Genomic DNA, 24,005 nt, shown 5'->3' with positions numbered 1-24,005 from the left:
CGCAACCATTCCTTAGCACCTCTTAAACTTTAGTCCTTTAGCCTCCAGTGCTGCAGGGTGAGCCGGAGATTAAACAACAATTGTTGTTGGCACATATTTGACGCACTTAATCCGTTGCCAAGCGACACTCTCTCTGCTAAACATTAGCGATGAACAATGACACTTCCAGCAGCCGAGCAACACAAGCCAGACTACAGTTTGATGTAATGTTTATATCCACCAACTACCCACCGTGCAACTCTCTCCCAACAAAAAAACAAGCTGCCGTTTTGCACAGCCGCACAATCCTTTACTGTGAGAGGCTTTTAATGGCCTCTCCAGATTGGGGCCTAATTAGCTGTTAATCATCTAGGGCTCATAACCAGAGTGCAGACAGCCGGCGTGTGTGTGTTTGTAGCATGTGTGCATCTGCGCGTGTTTGCGTGTTCTCTCCTGCTGTCTACCCGTGTGTTGCGGGGCCATTAGCAGCAGACGAGCTAAAGAGAGCCAAGCAGCCCATTAACTCCTTCACTCTTCCTCTCTCTGCGCCGCCGTGCTCATCTCTCTCTCGACAGTGCCACAGTTGCCAGCTGACACCCTCTAATGCCAGCGATCTGTCACGACCAGAGACCTGTCCACCAACACATCCCTCCCTCTACCTTGTCCTCGGCCCATTCTCTCCTTTATTCTTCCTGTCCACCCTCCTTTGCCCCGTCTCTCCCATCCGGTCTGTGTATGATCTGTCGTACTGTAAGACCGAGTCTCTTAAAAGGGTGAACTCACACTAGAGGAGTTTTGCGACCACAATTTGTCATGTATAATAGTTAGTTTTGCTTATTCAATAGACATTAAATAAATATGAATGCTTGGTGTGTGATCATCATTTCCAATTGACCCCAACAACTTCCAAGAATTCACCAATCAGCCTCCTGACACATTAGCATCACTACCTAGTATTACCTGAGGGGATGGTGGATTGTGGATATGCAAAGCTGACCATGTGGCTATGAAGCAGATATTCATGTTGTTATTGTTGGTTGTTGGAAAAAAGCTCCTGTACAACTGAGCTTGTTATGTTTCTGTGCACCTATGTCTGGGTGCTATGCTCGGCTGCACGCTGGATCAATATCTCAATTTGCACAGAGTGGAGACAGAAACCGCAGTCTGAAACTGTATCAGCTTGAATACAGTGACTAGCAGAGAGCTGTGCGTGTGCAGAGAGCTTTGAGAAAGGACCAAATTGTCTGTGCAGTGTTAATTTATATATTTGAACAAGCTGGTTTCCCCATTGAAAAAGGTTTGACAGATTTTTAGACCATAAAACAATATCACCCTAAATAATTATTTTTAAAGTGATTAAACCTAATAAAGGTCATTTTTTGTTATCTGCTAAAAATCTACTGATCCACAAGTTAAAAATGTGTTAAATAAATGTACTAACAATTGAGAGGCCAATTGTTTCGGCACACTGTGACTTCTGCAAGACTATCCTTCAAAATTCTAAATAGTTAAACAAAGGGCTTTGGTACACTGACTGTAGGGCACTGCACCACCACCACCACCACAGAGAGCTCTCCCCAGTACATCCACCTTGGCCCAGACCATGCTGACAGCCAACGAGAGGGAAGTGTGTGATTAATGATAGGGGGCCTGGTCATATCAGCAGGCTGGTTAACAGAGCCCACCACAGGACTTCACGGGTCACAGAGCACAGCCAGCCTCATCAGCACCCATTACTACTGTGGGCACACATCACACATGACATAATGCCAGCTTTCACCAGAAAGAAGAAAGATCCAAAACCAAAACAGGGAGAAGACATTTAAAAATAAACACGTGTCGTATTAGCCTTAAATCTGTGGTGTAACTTATTTTACTTTTCTTGCTTAGTTTGGCCACGTTTATCAAACTATGAAGATATTTTCATTCGCCAGACGACCTGACCGCTGCGTGTCAGTAAAACAAAAGATGAAGGACCACAAATGCCCATAACAAGCCACAAGAGAAAGAGCAAATCAATCTTTTGACCTTCTGGTGCAGAGCACAGTAATCTGATCCAAATAGTTACCTCACTTTCCGAGGCGCGTGTGCGAGTGTGTGCGCGTGTGCATGTGTCAGTGTGTGTGTGTGTGTGTGTGTGTAAGAGGAGAAAACATCTACAATGAAAATATGACAGCAACTCTGACAACATCCGACACACACACACACAGAATATTCCTGCTTTGGCCTGAGCCGGCAGGAAGTGGAGATCAGAAAGAGGATCCTGCTTCACCTCTCTGCACACAAACACATTTGCCAGAGCGCACAGAGCCGGAGAGATGGTGAGGTGGAGAGGGAGAAAGGGGGAGAAGGTGACGTTGGATCACTCGGGCAAAGCAGCAACCTGAGAGGCTGGGGCTTGTCGGGAGAAGCGGGAGGCTCAGGTAACAGGAAGAACTGTGAGACGGTCAGGAAATAACACTGTCTCTTTGAATTAGTGTTTCCAGCCGAGACTAGGAGAAGCAGAAACCTCTGACAGGACTTCAGTCGCTCTGTGCTCTGGGATATAAAAGTCAGACACAAACGCCTGTGTGTGTGTAAATATGTAACTTAGTCGTAGATACTACAAACCTTTATATGTATGTGCTATAAAATTGAGTGTACTTGGGTACTGCTTTGGCTGGTTGACTTGTTGTATTGCTCAAGGACACTTCAGTAGGGATGTTTAGTGGCTCTGTGATCCACTTGCCCAATGCACTAGCATGTGTTTTATACATCAAATATATTACTGTGCATTTTCTCTCACCAGGCGATTGATTCGGACAAACTCCTCTGGACTCTTGGCCCAGGGCGGCAGCTCCACGTCAGAGACCACGCTGCCTTCCTCCATCACTCCCAGGTTGTAGCTGTTGGAGTTGACAAACATCTCGGGGAGGTAGTAGAACTCTGGGATCAGCTCCTGCGTGGAAACAACGTTGAGACATATTTCAACAAACAGTGACACTACTTCAACACGTCCTGCAATAGTGTGGCCATTTGCAACAGTTCAGAGTTCTGTCAAAGAGCTGACACAGGGTTAGGTCTGGAACCACAGAGAAATCAAGTCAACATTACTAAAAGGTTCTGATGCGGAAAAGAACAATTTGAATACTTGAAAGCATAAAGAATAGCTCAAGAATAAAAAAAAGAGTTTGAACGATAATTCCCAATCATTTGATGCACAGACGTATAAGTATCAGCATTTGCTGGTATACGCCAATATGAAAACGAATTTTATTGGCCAAAAGATGTGGATATATGTTTACATCTTACGTAAAAGAAAAAGGATGGTTTCCTTTGTTATTTTCAAGTTATATTTTTACATATTTATTGAACCTTTTTACGATCAATTATCATAACGTTTATAGTTAAACTGTAAAAAATCAAGCCTCAAATTCTTGAAACTAAATTGAGTTCGATAATGATATATTAAGAATCAGTAGTTATTTTTCAGTTTTTTAATCGATATATTGGCCAATACATTGGTATCATGATATTTTATTCTTCATAATATGGGTTTTTGCATCAGAGGAAATACAAGAGCCCAAACACACAAAGAAAAAGAAAGAACTATCCCGATATAAAGCAGATTACTTTGTGTGCGTTTGTTATGAGTGGATTTTATAAACTATTCTAAACAAACAAGAGTTGATGCTCGTCCTGTTGTCTTTTGAACAAAGCGTGTGACTCTAAGTGCTGAGTCAAGAAGAGACATTCAAACATGGTGACAGTGTGACATCAGAGATATGCAAACTGCTGTAGACGTTAGGGTGACATGCTGTGGCCTCTCAGGCCGGCAGCACCACTGACAGAACTCAACACCCAACGCTGAAGCATGAGGAGCAGGTTTTACACAGTCATATAAAACATGATCTCTAAAGATACATAAACAACACACACAAACTTTACAGATCAGCTACACCTTCTCCTTTCAACAATGGGGCGACAACATCCAATCAAGTGAGCAAGCAAACACACGAGTTTTAAAACAACACAGCACTTCCTCAGTTTTTAAGTCTCTTCACTCCACAAAACCTGACCTGAAACTAAAGGTCAAACTCTTAACGAGGCCTCCAGCTCAACCAGGATCGCTGCCTGCTGTAAATTTGACCAGAAGGTGGAGGGACGCATGCATGCACACACAACTGCGCACACACACACACACCCCCACACACACACAACCAACAAAAATCTTGAGGGCTTTGCTCCCCAACACTCAAGCCTGCCCTGCATGGACCATTATGTGCAGTGGCCCCTTTGCACTGGCCTGGTCAGAGGCCAGCCCCTCTGATCCCCAATCCTGTCCTGTCATGGGTCACTGGAAGGGGCTCTGGCCCCTGGGCTCCTCTGCTACACTTCCACTGTTGCTACCTCTAAACCCTCTTCTGTCCTCTTCCCCCCTCTGATGCCTTTGGGCTGAGGCCGGGGGTCAGGGGATTGGGGAATGGAGGTCACACTAGCGTCACCCAGGCTAGAGACACATTGAATCTGGGTGTTGTAAGCTATTATCGCCTCTTCTTTAGCAGCAGGGTATGAAAACACTGGGGCCTTTCGCCCTCTGGCAGGGACAGAGTTGCTATCAATGACTCGGGTGCTAAAGCTAAATGGAGTACTTAGCATACTAAATTGATACATCTGGTCTCTAATTCCCCTTTTGCCACCGAATGAATGTGTGCGTCGGAGTGGATGAAGTCGACGGAACCTTCATTCAAAATATGTTAAAAAATTCAAACCGAACATGGAAACAAAGTGATGTGGTCCAGATTTCCCCTTTGTTTTGATCTGGAGCTGAGCTCTCACAGTTTGATGCACATTGACAGGTCTAGACTGAGAGAGCAAACGAGGGCTCTTGTTGGGCTTTTCGTAATCAAGCGTTGGCCAGCCACGCCGTAACACGATCCACATGTTTTATCGGCGGGATGCGAGGGGGGTGGTAAACGCAATCAAGCGTCAAAACCCCCCCCAACACCACCAACACCACTGTTCCCCCCCAATCCAGTGACCCAGTGCCAGGAGACCAAGCAAGACCCGGCTTTGACAGAGAATGTCTGACTGTAGTCGTAAATGTTTTAAGAGCAGTTAAAGTGTGCACTGGGGGTTCGGAAGGCCCTCAGTATGAGAATGACCTGTACTGTTGCGGGGCAGATCCAACAGCTCCCACTACTGAGAGTGTTGGGGCCCAATGGGCAGGGATTCAAGTCCAGGTTATAGTTGGCTGAATCGGAGACAGGCGGCTGGGACAGATGAGGATTATCTTAACGCTTTGATCAGAGGACCAGGAAGCTTTCATTGCAAAGGGACAATGATTGGTAGTGACTGAACATTACTCTTTTGAAACCTTTTTTCTCCTTTGTCTGTTAGGTTGCTGGATGGGGATTTATTCGCCTGCAACGCTCCATCCTTTATCGCTTCTAACTTTTCAGCCACCTTAAAAGGAAAAGACGCAGATTGGCTTGGAGAGGATTTTCACTTCATGCGTGTAGATTACCTTAACGTCAGATGTGTCCCTCTGGCAGTTCCTCCAGGCCCGCGCCACAGATGAGAAGGTGCGATCGGCGTGGTCGAACTTTCCTCCTTGGAAGTTGAGGAAGAAAGTGGTGAAGGGTTCCTGATGAGAAGCACAAACAAAAAAATGCTCTAAATCTGAGTTCAGGATAGCACTGATGTTTAAGGCGACACCTGATTAGAACTGATAAAACAGAATCACTTGCTGTGCAATAAAAGCATACAATAAAAAAACTGTATTCTTCCATGTTCCATAAAACACTCATCAAATCTGATCCAAATCTACTCCTCTTACACACCCTATTACGAACTGGAATCCAAATATGAATAAGTGAATCAACAATAAACCCAGTGAGCTACTAAAGCCAATACACTCCTGCTGCTGATGCATTTCTAATCATGTCTAATCTTGTTAGAGCAGATCAATAGCTGTCGCTCTGACGTAACAGCCCACGAGTGACATGGACACAATCTCCTGGGCCGCAGCTACACACCAACATCACAGGAAGCTAATCGAGTTCAGCCTGAAATGACGTAAAGGCTCATTCGTAGGGAAATAATTAGCAGGATGTTAAATGCCATGTATCTCATGGTGCATTCAAAACAACACAACAGAAGTAGGTGCGGCTGTAACACACACACACACACACACACACACACACACACACAGAGTCTACAGTTACTGCAGTTTTCAGTTACTCTCCGACGGGAAGTTTGATCTTTAAGTGAGAGGTGTAAGCGAGTGGGTTTCTGGTAAAGTGGCTTTAGAATAAGCCCTGTAATGATGTGCGGGGATCAATGAGGTAACTCTGCTGGGAGTCACTGAGACAGTGAGCTACTGGGACAATAACAGCAGAAAACTGCACATTGGAGAAACTTAGTAACCTCCCTCTCCCCCGAGTGCAGTATGGGAAGATTGATGGCATCCATTCAACAAGGGTACCGAAAGTGAGCCCTGCGCTGAATATGCTTCTCAGAACCACATCGAATCTCATATGATACTTGTTTTTCTTGGGGGAAAAGATTCATGGCAGATGTTTAATTGCATTGTTTTTGTTCCCTGGGTATTATTATATGGTAACGACAGAGTGTAATGAAATATATGCACAATAAATTAGGAAAAATACACATGTGATGCGGGATTTTGCAAACATACACTCTCAATTTGATACAAATACATTTGTTTCGAGGAATAATGTGAATTTCTAAAGAAATAATACATGTATATTTGAAAAGCCATTAAAATGGCTTAACAAACGACTTCAATATGGAGATTATTGTGCATAACTATACTTTCAAAACCCAGTGTAAGTGAGGCCTTTGTAAATCCAGTGTATGTGCTACTTCTAAATCCAGGACATGTGGAAAAAAAGGAATTTCAAATGCAATACGTGGTCATTTTAACATTAAGTATATCTCTTCATAAACATGGCACTTACCATACGTAGCAGCCACATCATGGTGAAGCTGGAGGTGGAGTAGTGGGTGCCATAGTGGAACTTTGGCACCTGATCATCCTCCCAGGACTCGTATCTGTCTGAGAAGAAGGCCGCCCGTTTGGGATTCAGTGCACCGATGGGCTGTGGAGAACATATTTTCAAATACGTTAAAAAAATAACGATAAGCTCAGTTTTTCCTATTATTGCTGCAGAGACAAAAGAGTGTGTGGTAGCAGAGGGAGAGCAAGGAGGCAGCTCCGAATTTCATTGAGAATGTATTCAAGGCCCACTCTTAGCAGCATTAACAGCGGCGAGGCAAAATGAAGCTAGCAACCTTTGTGCAATCTCAAATGAATATTGGATGATGTTTCCCTTCAGACAGAGATCAATCCTTTCCCACAGAGTGCTTTTTAGAGGCTGTGAAACAGAGCCCCTGCAGCTGTAATCTGTCAGAGAGAACTAATGTGCTCCAATGAAAGAGTGCCCACCAGGAATATCAATAGCAGGGCCGGTGGATTCCTTTAATTTCTACTTTTTTATTAATCTGTAACTAATATACTGGTCACCAGCCCTATTTGTAGTCTAGAAAAATGGTTAAGTCGCATTAATTTTCCATCGCTCTCCGAAAAACCAATAACCCTGTGCTGCCGGGCTATTATTTAAATACTCATTTATAGAAATCACTTTCAGGGCTGGTTCAATTTTTATTAGTCTTCTGTTGGCCGTGCCTCATTCTCTCAAACCCCCCTTCATCTCCCTCAGACACACACTCGCTTGGAGCGGATCAATGGTAATGGAATGATGGCCTTTTGAGGATGAGGGTGTAGCAGGACCTGGATCAATTGGATCTCTCTCATATCATTGGGTGCCTGTCACAGCAAGACTCTTCCAGGGTCAGGCTGGGATATCGATCTGTGATATGGCTACTGTTTTATGTGGGAGGCGTAATGGACCATGCTCGTGTGCATGTACTGGTGTGTAGTGGGAAAGAGGCACTGAAGTTTTGTGCTAAATCGGTTGCTCTTACTGATCATTGTGTGCATATTGTATGTTGTTGTGTAAATAGCGTTTCTGAGTGTGAGCAGATTTACAAAGCGAAAAACGCCTCGTGCCACAACACCGTGCAGCTCTGTGCTGACAGTGATACACGGTGGGCTTCCACAGGGCCACTGGGGGTGGGTGAGTACACACAGTGAATTATACATCACACCCATTTGTCTGATTTATAGCCCTAATAACAGCCGGCTCATTAAAAAAAGAAAAGGGAGAGGAGGCATATAAAATAAAAATAAAAGACTGAAAGTGCCACAGTGACAGAGAGCGAGAGAGAATTGTGTGCGAGTGCATGTGGGAGCTGTTGGTTTGCGTGAGCGCGGCTTTGTTTACCGCTGTAAATTACACTGAGGCTAGCGCGCTCAGCTTACAGCAGCTACCACAGAGCGGCGGTGACGGCTCCGTACATCAGAGCCCGGGCGCCTGGCAGCGTGTTGATGGAACACCTGCTGCTGCCCCACCAGAGATTGGCCTAATATGTTGCGGCGAGGAATAGCGCTCTGATGAGCTCTCAGATAAATGAACCAATCTGGTGGTTTTAATTAGACGAGAGAGTGAGCCGCAGAAACAGAGTGCGCTGCCACTTGGAAGAGGTAAACATCAGAGGGATTCATCTTGGATTAGTTCTTCTCTGTTCTTCCTCTACAGTAGAAGAGGAGATGGTGTTACTGAGCCAATTTAAAGCCAACGGAAGAAATAATCAGAGTAAGTAAACTATTATGCAGATAATATAGGTTGTAGGAAAACACTATATTCCTCAACAGATCAACAAATTCTGTGACCAAGTACAATCAGATTCATAATTAAAACTAACTAACAGCACATATTTAAAAAAAAGTATTTTATTACTATGGCCCGACCAATAAGGTTTTCTGAGGTCTATGCTGATATGGATAATAGGGAGGGAGTAAAAAATATATATATATTTAATACATAGCCATATATTAAGATTTAAGAAATTGTCAATTAATTCACCATATATCCATATAGCCCTTATGATAAAGAAATACAGCTGAGGTTTGATATTGTACAGTTTCACATCAGAGCCCAAAAATGTGCTACAAAGATCTGATAATTCAGATTATGAACCACATAATACGATATGTGTGTCAACGTCCTCAAATATCATTTGTAGTGAATTTCTTCTATAACATTTCACTTGGTTCTCTCCACATGATCCTCAGTAAGAACACAAATATTCAAATGGCGTCATGGGTACACACACAGTCAAAACCACTACCTACACGAGCTAAATGCACTTTCCTGAGAACTATAATAAGAACATTACCCAGAGCTGCTTTGCTTTTAAAACAATAATGGGTCACCGGTGATGAAGTATAATAGCTTACCAACAATTTGAGCATCACCAGGGCTTTGACTCATAAATCAAAAGGGCCTTTTGAAAGGAGTGTTTATGTATAATGTCCTATTTAAACAGTGAAAATAGTGTGGAGGGCCTGGGGGATAAACATATGGGGCGCGTATGGTGAAATCAATACACCATTAGCTGATCTGGCTGTGAGTAGTAGGTTATAGCACAAAGGTACAAGGAAAGCTCAATAAATCCTCACTATTTCAGTCGCCACGTGAATGCAGACGGCCTAATCTATAGTCAGAAGGTTAACAATTCTTTTAATTGCTTGTTGTGCTTCATTAAAAGCTGTGCAACAGAGGGATGAAGACACTTTTACCTCGAGTTGAACCGAGGGACGGAAATTATTTGACGTTTCTCAAGGAGGAGGAAAAGTGCACGTTGGTTTGTGGGTAAATCAGTTCATAATTGAGCCGCACGAGGGGCTGGAATAATAATAAATAGAAACAGCAGAGAACTACAACACTTGCAGTCAGTTCTAGTGTGTGCTTATCGTGACTACAATGTTATCTCGGGGGTCAGCGTTTGATGTCAGGTTGAGGTTAGAGTTTATGATAAGAAAGTCCCCGGGGTCAGAACGGCTCTGGCAGCAGGGAACATAAATTCTGTGTGGCCTCTGTTGTTCTGGGGATGATGACAGTGTGTGACACACATGCACGCACGCACGCACACACACACACGTTCATGGCAATTTGGCTTCTCAATGTCACTGGAGGCTTCTCAGATGACCTGTTTCTGTAAGAGACAACCACCGATGTGACATAAGAGGGGGACTGGAGATATGTGGAGGGCGAGAGAGAGAGAGAGGAGAGAGAGAGAGAGAGAGAGAGAGAGAGAGAGAGAGAGAGATTGAAACAATACAGAGAAATCAAGCAAGGTGGTGAATGATGCGGACACGTGTGAAGCTCCTGAACTTGCTGTGAAGGTCACACAACATTAGGATTCAGAGAAAGGAAACACAGAATACAAATGACTGCGAGCTGAGGAGCGGAGGGTGGGGGGGTGGGGGGGTGGGTGGGGTTGTTTCGGTGGGCTGCACAGCACCGCCTGCCCTTTTCCAGACACTGCAGTCTGCCACGGTCCAGTGGTCGTACACTGATTTCACACACGTGTCAACAACATGAATAAAACAGATATAATAAAGATTGGCCTCCTCCCTCCCTCTCTCTCTCCCTCTCCCTACGCTCTCTCACACTCTCTCTGCTGATGCTCTGCTCTCTGAGGAGAAAGAAGAACAAGGACATCAAATGATGTTGTTGTCGTTCTTCTTCTCTCTCACTCTCCTCCTCTTTCTTTTGCTCTCTGATTGTCTCTCTGTTCCTACTCCTCCTCCTCTCACCCATCTCTCCCTTCATCCCGTTAGTCCCCGGGGCTGCGAGGCCTGACTGAGCACAGAGGCTGAGCTGTCCAAACTCCGAGGCAGTGCAAAGGAGAAGAGCAGGAGGCAGAAACCGAGGGAGGGCTGCGTGTCTGTGTGGGTCTGTGTGGGTCTGTGTGTGTGTGTTGGTGGGGGCGAGCACAACTGTCACACTTTCAGCCTACTGGGCAACATGAAGCCAGATAAACAGAGAAATTATGCGGCCTCATAGCGTGGGGAAAGCTATGAAAACACAGGATGGAGACACAGAGGAGCAGATCGAAAGTGAAAGGAGCACCGGGGCGAACGTCAGGGACAAGGTGTTGACTGCCGGGCTGTTTGACTCTGTATGACAGCAGTGTGAGAGGATGGACCTGCGAGTGGATGGTTCATGTGTGCTTGTGCATTCACAGTCATGTTATTTTGTACAGGGCCATTATAGTACAGATCACATCATTCTAACTTCTCTGTGGTTTAATGGATATTAATGAATATCTAAGAGTCTGATCATACCATTAATTTCAAGCCTTCAAATTTCAGGGGATTTATTTTTCTCTGTGCTTTTGGTGGACCAGCTCTTGACTCTGTGGACAGCTGGGACTTTTGAAAGCATGAACAGCATCAGAGAACCCACAGAGTATGTGAGCGAGACAAACTACTGTGTATATTTTTGGTATTAAACCATGGTACCACATCTAAGTCTTAACTGAACACAGGGTTAAAATCTCTAAATTGTATTTTTTATCTTACAAAGTTTTAAAACTAAAAACGTAGAATTAAAGTATATGGTACATGTATGTATTTTTTAGCTTTTTATTGATTTTCTTGTTTTCAACATCTAATGATGATGATCAAATCAAATCTGATCTAAAATCAAACTAAAAGTGACAGGTCCTTATTTCATCCTCCCACAGGAGCAAGTACCAACCAGCCCAGATCAACACAGCTCTTTACATTTATTAATCCAATTCCACTTTTGCTCTAAATACATCCTCACTGTAATCTGTTTCCTGTCCCATCACTAGATGAGTGCCTCGCCCTGCATGAACATGGACGCCCCCCGAGACCTGAACAAAATGCCCTCAAGTGCAACTCTGAAATGCATTTCCTCCGACATCTCCCCTGTCCATTAACACATGCCTTTTTGTTGCCGGGGCTGATTTATTCAGTCATTTCGGTTCCAGCAGCGAGACAGTCGCTCAATCATCTCACTCTCAAACTAATCCTCTGTCCTCCCACCACTGGACACCATTACGCACAACTGAACTGCAGTCCAACTAGCGGAGCTGGCAAGCTTTCGGAGTCATCAGCTTTTTCTCTGCTCGTGTAAGGGAGGGAGTCCAGGCAAGTAAATAATTGGACGTCTACATGTAATATGGGGGAGAGTCATTTTAAGCCATTTCAGCAGTGTGTGAGTGCGTGTATTTATCTGCCAGGGAGCATCTCCTGGCAGGTTTCATTGTTTTATGCTCAATCACTTGAAGCCTGGAGCTACCAGGGAGTATTACTTCACTTCCTGGGGTGCTGCAGAAGGTCAAACGTGAAAGCATTAAACTATGAATTTTCCGTTGTGGACAGAAAATGATTAAAATTTGCTTTAACTGCAGCAGGGCAGGATCTAACTAAACCAACGTAAGTCAACAGCTTCAGATACAATGAGATATAAGGGATGATGCCAACAATATACAAATCAATAGTTAAAAGGTACCTAAAAAAAACATCTATGTAAAAACTTTAAAGTAACTTTTAGTCCTCTACTTAAATACATTAGTGGTGGAATGAGCAGGACATTGCTACACCTGTGTAAAGATAGCAATCATCCACCAGAGACTGAGGAGCTGGATCACTTAACAAAGATCAATGGCAATTACACGGCAACTAAATGGACTTTAGGTGCAACACACACATCCATATGTTCCAATGCATCTCCACTGTCCTCCCCCTCCCTCGTTGCAATTAGTAAAAAAATAGTCTCCTAAAGGACGAGGGGAGGATTTGACATGAGTGCATTACCTTAGACAGATCTCTGAAGTTGCTGGGCAGCGTGAGGTCAAGTTCTTCTGAGTCATAGTTGGTGATAACCCACGGGAAGACCGGGTACTGGTTCAAGTCATTGAAGGTGCGACCTGGTGGAAGAAAGTTTCAGAATAATTTCTGATACTTTTGTGTTTGTGCGAATGTTCATCTATTAAAAGGTTTGTGGTGGTGGGTTGTGTGTGTGTGTGTGTGTGCTCACCGGAGATGGTGTTGAGGAAGATGAGGTACTCAAAGTTGGAGATCTCCCGCCGTTGCCAGCGCTGGGTCATGTTGGACGCTTTGAAAAGCTGCTTCGGGGTCGCCAGGGAGATTCGCCTACAACAGAGAGGGACTGGTATTTAAAAGAGCTGTACTGGTGACTTTTGGAAAAAAGAAGGCTTTATTAGACTTCAGCGATACAAATGTCAATCGATGAAAAATCGATTGAAGTTACAGCCTCGGTAATTAAGAAGATAAATATGCAATAAATTGGGTCGAACACACATTTATTTGTGCACGTGCACAGACACACACACACACATACAAGGCCTCATTACATGATGTATGTTATAGGACAAAAACAAATGACCCCCGATCCAATTAAAACAAAAGAAAATGATGGAATTAATCACTGTCAGGGTGTGAGATTATAGTCATTAGGTCTGTGAAAGGTGAGAATACGACTTTTCAAACACGAGCATACCACAAGACACACTTTGTGTTCCTTAGGTTTTAACACTATATTGTCACTAAACAACAAGGAGCATTAATGTAGCTCTTTATATCTTATGTAGATGACATCACAACTAAATAGAAACATTTAGAGAGGAGAGAAAAGTAGGTGAAACTGTCCATATGTTGTTTTAAAGAGTAGGATTACATCAAGTGGAGTGAAATGTGATAGAGTGCATGTTGTGATATGGCATTTTATGGATAGGACATGAATTTATGCTGTAGTAGCTGTCGAAGTGTGTGTGATTGTGAGTGTGTGTGTGTGTGTGTGTGTGTGTGTGTGTGTGTGTGCGTGTGTGTTTGTGTGTGTGTGTACGGAGCTGGCCTGTACAGCTGTCCTGAGGTCATACAGGCAAGGTGTCCCTGGCCTGCAAACCAGCTTGATTAATGAGCCCATTGCCTTATACACACACACACACACTATCAACTACATTCACACTGACTCATTACAGGATGCACTTTTACCTCCACTGTTCTGTACTGATTGTATAGCTCCCACTACTACATTGCCATATGGATGTGTTGTGTTTCTTAAATTTGCAGGGTTTGAGCCCTGCAGGCCTACAAGAAACTATTTGCTTCACACTGATGGAAATAAATAAATGAACTGAACTTTGTTTGTGTGAAGCCAATTATGTTTGGGAGGCAATTATGTAGGTGTGGAGAGAGTGGGAGGGACCAACCCATGTGTGCACGGGACGGAAAGGGAGGGAGGGGAAGAAAATGTCTGGTCAGAGTTCTGAAATCTATTTAAAACATTCATGTTCTCTACTCCAACATCAGAGCAGAGAAGAAGAGTGATAGTCTAATATGTCTGTGAGTCTCACCTGGTCTGGGGAAGGCCGAAGTTCGTGCCCACCCCAACACGAGGAAGACTGTGGACCACCTTCTTCACGGTGGCAGCATCCGGGAAGTTGAGCATGACTGCAGCTGTAGAGAGGCACAGAGAAAAACCCGGCTTTAATATGGATGATATTCATATTCTTCTATCTGCATTGAATTCAAGCCACCGAACATAGTTTTGGAATTTACAAAAACAGTATCTTTGCGAATATATCCCTCACGGTTCCAATACTGAGATCAAGCAGTTGTTGTTATTGTTGGTGCTGTCTTACTTCTGTTGGCCATGAAGATTTCCAGTGCAGTATTTTGAAGTAGGTAGCGTCTGGAAAAGATAGCCCGGATCTCTGTGAAGAGCCATTTCCCATGAAGGCCTTCTGTGTAGGCCAGAATCTGGATAGAAACAGAACGAGGAAAAACTAAATTTTAAAAAGAAACAAACCAGGAGCGATCAGGAGGAAGAAGAAGGGAGGAGGACATGAGGAGCAAACAGGAGGCTATGTTAGCTCATTTTTCAAACAGTGACGCCCTGACGGCCTCAACAGGACGATTAATGTCTTATATTGATCAGCCTCAATGAAAAAGAGATTCCTTCAGCAGGAGAATGGGGCCCATTCAGCTGGAGGGAGTGAGGGAAATGCTTAGTTCACTAAAAGATAATCTATAATACAGCACACAGGTGGAGATGAACATCAGACAATTACAGTTAACACAAGCAACAGAAACAAACAACGTTAATGTGCAGAGATGCTCTGACGTGACAGGGATGAGCCCATTTCATGTTAAACATCTGATTAGAGTGTTTCTTCTTTTCCACTGAGGTAACTGTCAGAGGGGTCACCCGATATTATGTTAGCTACAGCCCGCGATTTAAAAATGCCTCGATGAACTGAGCTTAATGTGTCCCTGTGGAGGCTGCGGTGGTTGTCAGAGTGACTTGTTCTGACGGTTGTCACCGCGCCCGACAGACCCAGATGCTCGGCTCTGCCCCCGTGAGTCGTCCTCCTCCTAATCCAGCATTTAGATTCGCTCCTAACCTATTTAGCTCTGCTTTGTTAACTGGGCGCTTGTTTCCCCCTCTTCGCTGGATTCAAAGGCTCCGGCTGACAGGGGGCGAACAGGGGATATGGTGGAAAGGTAAAAGGGACACTTTATGTTTGGAGTTTGCGTTATTAATCAGAAATATTCAAATGCGAGCTGTTAACTTGGGCTTAGTGTTAAGTTAAGGGAGCTCATTAAAGGCAGGGGACAGCCGAGCGGACCAGCTGAGACCTTTAGCTGGGGACAGCCTCTGCCTCGCTGTGTCTCCGAGGAATAAAACCTGCCTGCATCACAGACTCACTTCAAACCCTCTGGAGTTCAATTAAATGTGGATTAGTGGCTTGGAGAAGCCGGCCGCGGCAGAATCCGCCAAACTCCTATCTTCCTCCTGAACAGGGGCTCCAGACGAACTCCAGTCACCTCCAGACTGCAGCAGAAGGCCCGGCACAGAGATGGTGGCTCAGCACTCACAGGGGTTAACAGTATTTTTAAATGATTAAAGAGAATAATATTTTATAATACGAGCTAATATATTTTCATGGAGGGGTAAAAAATGAAAATTTCAGATATAGAGAAAAAATGAATATACTGATGCCTGACTTGAAATCCACTTATTCACAGAGATTTATAGATATGTATATTTTTTAGAAGATATTTTTGAGCATCTCACCTTTATTAACATGACAGTAAGCTTAAAACAGAGAGAGAGCGGGGGAAGACAAAGGGCCGAGTTGGGACCGAACCTGCAGCCGCTGCAGAAGAACCAAAGCCCTGCAGGTTGGCGCCCTGCAGGCTTGATGCTTCCCTCCCACTCTTAGTAGTAGTCTTTATGCTAAGATAAGTTAGCTGGCAGCTAGCGGTAAAATCGTACTTAGCATACAGACTTGGGAGAGATATTTCCCAATGAACATAGTGTAGATATACGACCATATTGGTTCCTGTTTATAGTTCCAACAAATCGTTCATGTTAAAAACGTTTCCACATATGATGAGATTTAGTTTCATGACAAAAGAGCTGTGATCATTTTTCTCTGCTGACAGACATGATGGTTATCAAGAGTGAAAACCCTGCAGAGATACCAGTGCATGTCATCCTCCACCAAAGAGATTTCCATCCTTCAATTGTGGAGTAAAAAATGCGTCTCTCCTGTACTCGCTGATCAAAAAATGAAATTACTGTCGTCAGGTGTGTGATAAGTAGACGCTCGGTGAGTGACCCTTCACCTCCAAAAGGGAGTGGTTGACCCATTTCACCCCCCTCATAGAACTCATACTGGATGTCAAGAGGACGCCGAGGGCTGAAGTGATGGAGGTGCCGTCCGTGATTCTGCAGATAGATATGACAGAAGCAGCCAGATATCATTTTTTTTCCCCTGGACCAATGAATCTTGCAGGAGGCTGTAAATGGCTCTGTGTGCTGCTGAGGCCTTTTCTCTCGTAGATGAAACAGATGAGCGGTTAGCAGGAGCAGTGACAAGCCTCCGTCACGTAGACACTCGAGCTGCTCTCACTACGTCTGGACAAATTACAACGGTGCAGAGGTTATTGTCCAGACCGGAGTTATGGCTGCTGCATCAGCTTCCTCTGTGATAAATGGTGGAAGTGGATCGGTCAGGCTGAATGAGACAGAGACGCCGCAGACGCACAACACCAGACCAGGCTAGGTCTGTTTCACCTTTTAAATATTAATATCTGAATCAAAAGATCGCTCTGTTAAGAAATAATACGGCGAGGTATGGGAACATCTGATAGAACTGGAGCTTACACGTCAACTCGACTGGTTCGAGTATCATGCACAGTTTTATTGATGTTTCATGTCAAGCAGAACGATATCCATGGATTCGGGGTCTGGGGAGTCGCGAGATCAATTTCAAAGCGTCACGCGAGAGGACGCAGCCAAACAGAAAACAAAGGAACCAGTCCTGATTGCTGCTGCTGTTTCCCTCCGTCTCTCCCTCCACAGCTCTCCCTCCTCCTCCTCTCTCTCTCAACCTGTTTGTGCGCCGGGCCGCTGCTCATTTCTGAAGCACTGTCGTTTGTCTCTGTCAGACGCCCAAAAGGCGGCGGAATGAAGAGGGACACATGAAGAGGGGACGGGTGACTGTGGCTACGGTGTGTAACCACAACCGCACAAACACACACACAAACACACAAAGCGTCACCACTGAAATGCTGCAGACGAGTCCTATCCCTCTCTCCCTCTCTCTCTCTCTCCCTCTCACTCCCTCCCTTTTTGCAAACCCAATCTCCTACAGCAACCTTTTTCGGAAACACAGGTAATATCAGGTGCATCACTGCGACAGATTAAAATTTAATTGAAACTGAGTTAGGAGAGCAACAAACCAACTATCAGCAGCGAGGTTCAAGACAGATGAGGCTCTCAGCTGCCTTGGCTGTCTGGTAGCCTGAGAGTGGGTGTGTTCTGGGGCTGATAAGACCCTCGAGCAGAAGGGGACAGAAGCCACCGCCAGTTGAGAAAAAAAAGTGAATCCATATATTTGTCCCAAAATATTAAAAAAACTCATTTAAAGATCAATTATGTTTGAAACAAATCTTTAAAACTGTGCATAAACAGTGTGAGATAAGGCAACGATATGCATATTTGCTTGTTCCGTGTAATGTAGCCCTTGAAGGAAAATGAGGTGATTGAAGTGCAATTTGTTGCCTGTTATTAAGTATTTCCGCATGGCTGCCTCAGTTAAAGGATAATGGATGAGGGATTTATTATTACCTTTTGGTCAAATGAAGTGGTGTGGGAGATAAGGTGATGAAATTAATGAGCGGGAGGAAGAGAGGTGATCCATCAACATCAAAACAGAGGCGAGGGACAAGCGGTGCTGGGAGAACTTGATAGAATTCATACCAAAAAAACTAAATAGGAAAAGAAAAAAAAAACCTGTGGACTTATCAGCATGTAGAGTCGCTTATTGCTTTTCATTCCCCAGAAGCCTTTCCACTACCCACTCCAACACATCCCACTCCACACTTACACACACGTCACAAAGCGGTTTTCACGTGCATGCAAACAATGCAGAGGTTGCAAATTCCTGACTTTTACTACTTAGACGTCTATTTTTCTCTTGTTTAAAAGGCACATGTGTGTGTACCACTGCATCAAGCTGCATCTGGGCTATTCAGGATCTGGTTTTCCCTCACTGACTGACTACAGAGGAAGCTGTCTGCAATAAAAACAAAAGGGAGGATTCCAGTGGACCGAGACTTTTAATGCAGCAGCAAATGAGAAAGAAAGCCCAGACAAACACAAGCTGACATTTAAGAGCTCATCTGGTGCATCCACAAAAAATATTTGATCTTATATCTCCTACAATCCGACTCCCTACTTCTCCTGGTTCCTTATCCATATTCCTGTTCGCCCCCCCCCCCCCGGAGATCCTCTGTTCCAGCCCGGTAAACGAGGCCTTGTCACCCCCCATCAGCAAATGAGTTCATCGGACTAACGAGCAAGCAAAGGACCTCGACCCGCTAACAAGGATCTGTTGGCTGCCGGAGCCTCTGGACCAATCAGGAGCCTCATCACCACTGACACAAAGCCTCCCCGAGCCCTCTGGAGCCAATTAAGACGGATTTTGCTTTTGCGATTGAGTGATAGCCAGAGAGAGAAAAACAAAAAAAGATGGAGAAAAGGGAGTAGGAGTACTGTAGGTATACTGGAAAGAAATAAAAACAAATGCACAGGCATATTTCTGTGCTGCAGGATTTTTTGACAGAGGTTTACACTTCAACCAGGAGAACACTGGTGGTGAGCTGGTGTGGAGAAGCTGGGCTGCGAGTATAACAGAAAAAAAAAGGTGAAGCCATTCAAGAAGAAAACAATGGTGATCAAAAGAAGTGGGAATCATATGACCTCAAGACACAGTGCAGCCACATGACTCGACTTTCACACTCCAGCAGTTATCCTCAAGCCTCCATGGCTCTGCACAGCTCGGCTTTATGCAACTGGCTACGTGCATGGATGTTGAACTGTGGGAGTAGTGCAGCTGTGCCAGCAGGGGAAATATGAAAACCTATAATATAAGGGTGACGTGTCAAACACTTAAAATCAAAGAGTTGACTTAAACGTTCAACACTTTAAGAAGTAACCGCTAAACTACCTAACATTATAGTATGAAAATTAATGTTAATTTTCTTAAGTGTCAAATTTTGTATCAATTGCAGGAACGCAATGAGAATTTGAACACGTTTTAGAATCAAATAAAACAAAATATAATACATTAATTGGATAGAGACTTGTTTACTCCAGGCTTTATGCTAAGCTACACAAACCAACTGCTGGCTGCACATTCATATCGAACAATTGACTTATCTTACTTTCAGGAAAACAATGAAAATGTGAATTATCCAAAAGGAACCACGCTTTAACGTTTAAAAACAAATTACTTAGCAGCTGAATCATATCATCTTATATACATGGAGTTTATGTATAAGGAAGAAGTGACATTGCACATGCTTCAGCATCAGTAGTCAAGACCATTTGTGTCCAGCGATATTGAGAGGGACAATTGTTTTAGCCTCATGTAACTAATTCAAGATGTAATCACTGGACACAGGTAAAGCACTATTTGCCTCGGGGGAAGTCAAACAAACTACAAGGTCACAAAATAATAAACACAACTGAGAAGCTGCGCTGGAGTGTGAGAGAATTAAAGCAAAATAAACAAGCCCAGCTTGCAGCCAGCGTAAGGCTGTGAAGCCTGAAGGCTCAGAGCATTCAGTCCCAAACGTCGCCCAGTAAGAGTTAGCACTCCCTGAAGAAAGTCCCCTTTGAAAAGATCTCTGGGGCCACTTAGTCTGAATTTAGCCTAATAAGGATTAAACCCCTTTCTGGCCCTTTTCAATGTTTGCTAACTGGTTAGCCTTTTCTCCTTCCCTTTCCTTGACGGCTTAGCCCTTTTAAAGCAGGAACAAAAAGAAAGGTCCTGTGTGGATTTAGAGAAATGCTGCAGTGGTTTTTGGGGTTAATTGGTAGAGAACTGAGGACTTCAGTGCATTAACTCATTAGACATTCAGCCTTTGGGCATAAGCTATCAGGGTGAAATCCTTAGAAGGGCCCGGAGATAATAGGATACCAAAGTGGCCACATGGAAACAATAATACATAAACAAGGATTTGGAAATAAGAGTTTAACACAACTCATAACCTCAGAAAATAAGTCAACGTGACATGTTTTGAACTCCAAAGTTTTAGAAATTAAACACATATAGCGTTTAGTAAAATATCAAAGGACATTAAACAACCTCAAATGTTTTTATTTAAATATTCAAGGTCAGCGCTTCCTTTTGTAGCCCTTCACAGCTTGTGACTGGGAGCACAAAGGGCAGATTTGGTGGCTCAAATGTGATGAGGAACAAAAGAGGGATAAGGCCAGATAAATGAGGAGAAGAGGGGGCGAGAGATTAAGCAGAAGAAGATCCTCTCTGCCGTCCATGCTTTATCACAGTGCAGGTTTAAAACCCTCATCGGTAAAGTTACACCTTCAAATATTGACTGGAATCTTCTTCTGAAGGATCCAATTGATTCGGCGACAATAAAAGTGCAACAAAAATTTGCCATCAAAATTAAAGGTCAGCTTTGTGTTAGGATGTAGTGGATGGAAAGTGGATGTCTCACAGCAGCAGCCTCATATAAGGCCTCAGGGGCATCGCTGCACCTGTTGACATCGGACTGAAGAGCTTAAATGCGTTCCTTGATTTGTCATGCTCATCAGTTAAACACCTGCACGTCGGGCACAAAGTGAAAAGGTGTGTATGCTTCTCATCCTCGAATCAGAAAATCAAGGAGACAGCCAAGAGCTACCACTGAGGCACGGGAGCTGTTTAAGACTCAGTGCTATTGGCCTTCTGCTCCCTATAATCTGCCGTGGTGAAACATCAGACAGGTTAGGATTGCTGACCGACTCCTATCGCATTCTCCCCGCTCTCCCTCATAACCCCATTTTGCTATTTAGTGATGGATAGGCCTTTTTTTCGGGGTTTGTGCGAGGCTTCGCTGAAGTAAATTCTTTTCTAATCCGGCTATTGTCACCAGCTTAAGTGGGTGTGGGGTGAAAAGTATACCCCTCTTGGGGAATTTAAGGTTGGTTGTCCGGAGCGCAAAGAAGAGGGAGAGAAAGGGACTCGTATAAAGGACCGAGCTGTGGAGACCAGGGGGAATCTGAAGGTATCTCAAATGGAGCTACAGGTTTATCAGTGGTAGGCATTTTCAGAGCTGCAAGTGCAATAGAGTAAATTCAATTTATAAGCATCTTCTCTGGTTTGTCGGCAGATAACAAGTTTCACTCGTAGAAGATGAGCAGAAGATGGTCTTCACCCAAACGGAAGGGAATTGCATTGATTGTTATTTATTTAAAACAATTGCAAAAACTGTCTCATTAGCTCTGCTCTCGGGTCTCATATTAACACAGCACTTAGGGCTTACAGCTTTAGCAGGTACTTCTAACAGCAAATGTACTACATGTCCAAATTGAGTTTGGGGGTAACTGGTTTCAGGTAATCTGCTCATTAACTTTAAATGAGCTGCAGAAAACTCTGAAATCTCCCAATTTGTTCAAAAAGACTTTAATTCACTATTGAATTGTAACTGCTTTTCTTAATGTACAACTATTTTAACATATGTGAGGTTACCTGTTAAATTATGCATGTTTACTTATATGCATTGGCCTGTCTTGAAAAAGAGAGTACAATTTCAAAAGACCTTGTTTAAATAAAGGAAAACATAAAACAATGTACTCACTATATGACAGTAGAACACATTTTCTCCTATATTGAATTAGATTTATGGTAGTATGTTTAGCAAGGGTCTTGGGGAAAGGTGTGTCATATGATGTCCAGAGTTTAAATAACTGGATATTAAGGTGATATCATATATAGATGACTCGACATGGAGTTGTAGACTTATTCAGTTGAGTAAGCCGCTAAAATAACTTCAGCTCAAGCTTGTTTAAAACAAATGTTTCAGAAACAGTACTTTTCACATAAAGCAAACTGTTATCATCCATTTGGAATCAGGCTTAAGCCAAATTGACAAAACAATGTCAAATATTCTCTTTCCGTGTTGCTTATTTTTATGTTCTGAAAAATAAGGGAGAAGAAATGTGTCTCTTGAAATGCAGCTGGACGATGAGGCTGGAAAACGATACTGATGACGTTGGTGAGACAGAAGAATAACCATGAAGGAGTGAGACAGTGAACTTAAAGATGCTAAAACACCCGATAGAGGAATTAGCACAGCTTCACAGACAATCCAATAACTATTGAAAGAGGTTCAGACGTTTTACAATGTAATTTAACTTGGCCACAGCGTTTCATTAATATACAGATTGAATACGACTGTGATTGCCGGAGTGAAACTGATTTAACCTGAGCCATTAAACTAATGGAAATGAAACTCCATGGTGCAAGAAAGAAAAGTGCATCATGTTTTTTTTCTTGAGGTGTTGAGTTAACAGGATGAATAACTAGCAGCTTGAAGAAGTCGCCAACACCAAACAAAACCCATTCATCTTCCAGGTTTAACTCCGGAGTATGAATGATAATCTGGGTTTGAGAGTGGTTTTGTATTCACGCTGCATCTTTAATCTACAGTCTTTCTGCTGCGGATCAGGAGGAAGAGCTCTGTTGTGCTGATGTCGGCTGGAAACGAGCCGTGGATGAGTATGTCATCTGCAGAATGTCCCTGTGGAGGTGCCATTTCAACCAGACTGGATGGGTCATTAACCATAATGGCTATAGAGGCACCAGAATTCTGCAATGCTACATTCTGCTCTCCAGCACATCACATGTCTTTACACACGGAACTCATCAATGCCATCCGCTTGCTTCGTGAAAATAAATACAGCTGCGTAGAATACTTCCTTCAAGGAATTATACGCTATAATTAATATCATCACCCAGTCGAACATGTTCCTTTGTATTTATGAGATATGAAAAATACAGATGAAAAGAAGCCGGAGAACTGATGGTTACTCGAAGTCTATGACATATGGATCTAGTTTTATCATCTGAATTGCAGCACAGACCTTCCTGACAAAGCAGGACCACATTTACAATTCCGATTTCAAATGTGCTGCGCTGGACATCGATCCTTCAATCGCAGCCGAGCATCTCTCTGACCTCAGCTGAATAACGGAGGCTCTGGTGAACAGCAGGTACACAGGTGCTGATTGTAATATCAGTAGCCTACCAGGCAGACTGGCATCCATAAACAGGCCTATCCATCAGGCTGGTGTGTTGCATTTGACACGTGTGTCAGAGGCGGACGAAGAGAATAAATGATGGAGAGAGGGGATCAATCAAAGGAAGGGAGGGGAGGCACCTGCCCCCTGACTGGCCCAGTCAAGCCCAGAGATGGAGCATGATGGAGGGGGTAGGCTCAGGTGCAAGGAGGGGGCAGCAGCTCTTTGTCTGGAGGTGTTTGGTTAAGTGTGAGCCAGGTCGCAGCCACAGTGGTCTGTGGTTTGGTCAAGGTCTAAAGTCAGGTCACCTACAGGGAGCTGGAGAGGGGCCGAGCATGTTCATTTGGGATGATGTAGTTGTGTGTGTGTGTGTGTGTGTGTGTGTGTGTGTGTGTGTAAGGGGAAAGCAATTGGAAGGGAGACATTAGTCATCATTAGGTGGCGATGACACTGTCGCTAATG

The 24,005-nt window shown here is 43.8% G+C and overlaps 1 protein-coding gene across 1 annotated transcript in view; it reads right to left on the bottom strand.

Moving 5' to 3' along the window:
* lrba (LPS responsive beige-like anchor protein) overlaps positions 1–24,005 on the bottom strand; it is a 175,977-nt gene that overhangs the window by 34,811 nt on the left and 117,161 nt on the right. Inside the window, exons 40-46 of the mRNA XM_053417628.1 lie at positions 14,587–14,704; positions 14,299–14,401; positions 12,960–13,075; positions 12,737–12,849; positions 6,942–7,082; positions 5,486–5,605; positions 2,765–2,917 (exon numbers count right to left, since the gene is read on the bottom strand). Coding sequence (XP_053273603.1) covers positions 2,765–2,917; positions 5,486–5,605; positions 6,942–7,082; positions 12,737–12,849; positions 12,960–13,075; positions 14,299–14,401; positions 14,587–14,704 — 864 coding nt within the window. The remainder of the gene's footprint in view (positions 1–2,764; positions 2,918–5,485; positions 5,606–6,941; positions 7,083–12,736; positions 12,850–12,959; positions 13,076–14,298; positions 14,402–14,586; positions 14,705–24,005) is intronic.

Source organism: Pleuronectes platessa, chromosome 3 (assembly GCF_947347685.1).
Source record: "Pleuronectes platessa chromosome 3, fPlePla1.1, whole genome shotgun sequence".
NCBI lineage: Eukaryota > Metazoa > Chordata > Actinopteri > Pleuronectiformes > Pleuronectidae > Pleuronectes > Pleuronectes platessa.
This window is presented reverse-complemented; position numbering and strand designations above follow the sequence as displayed.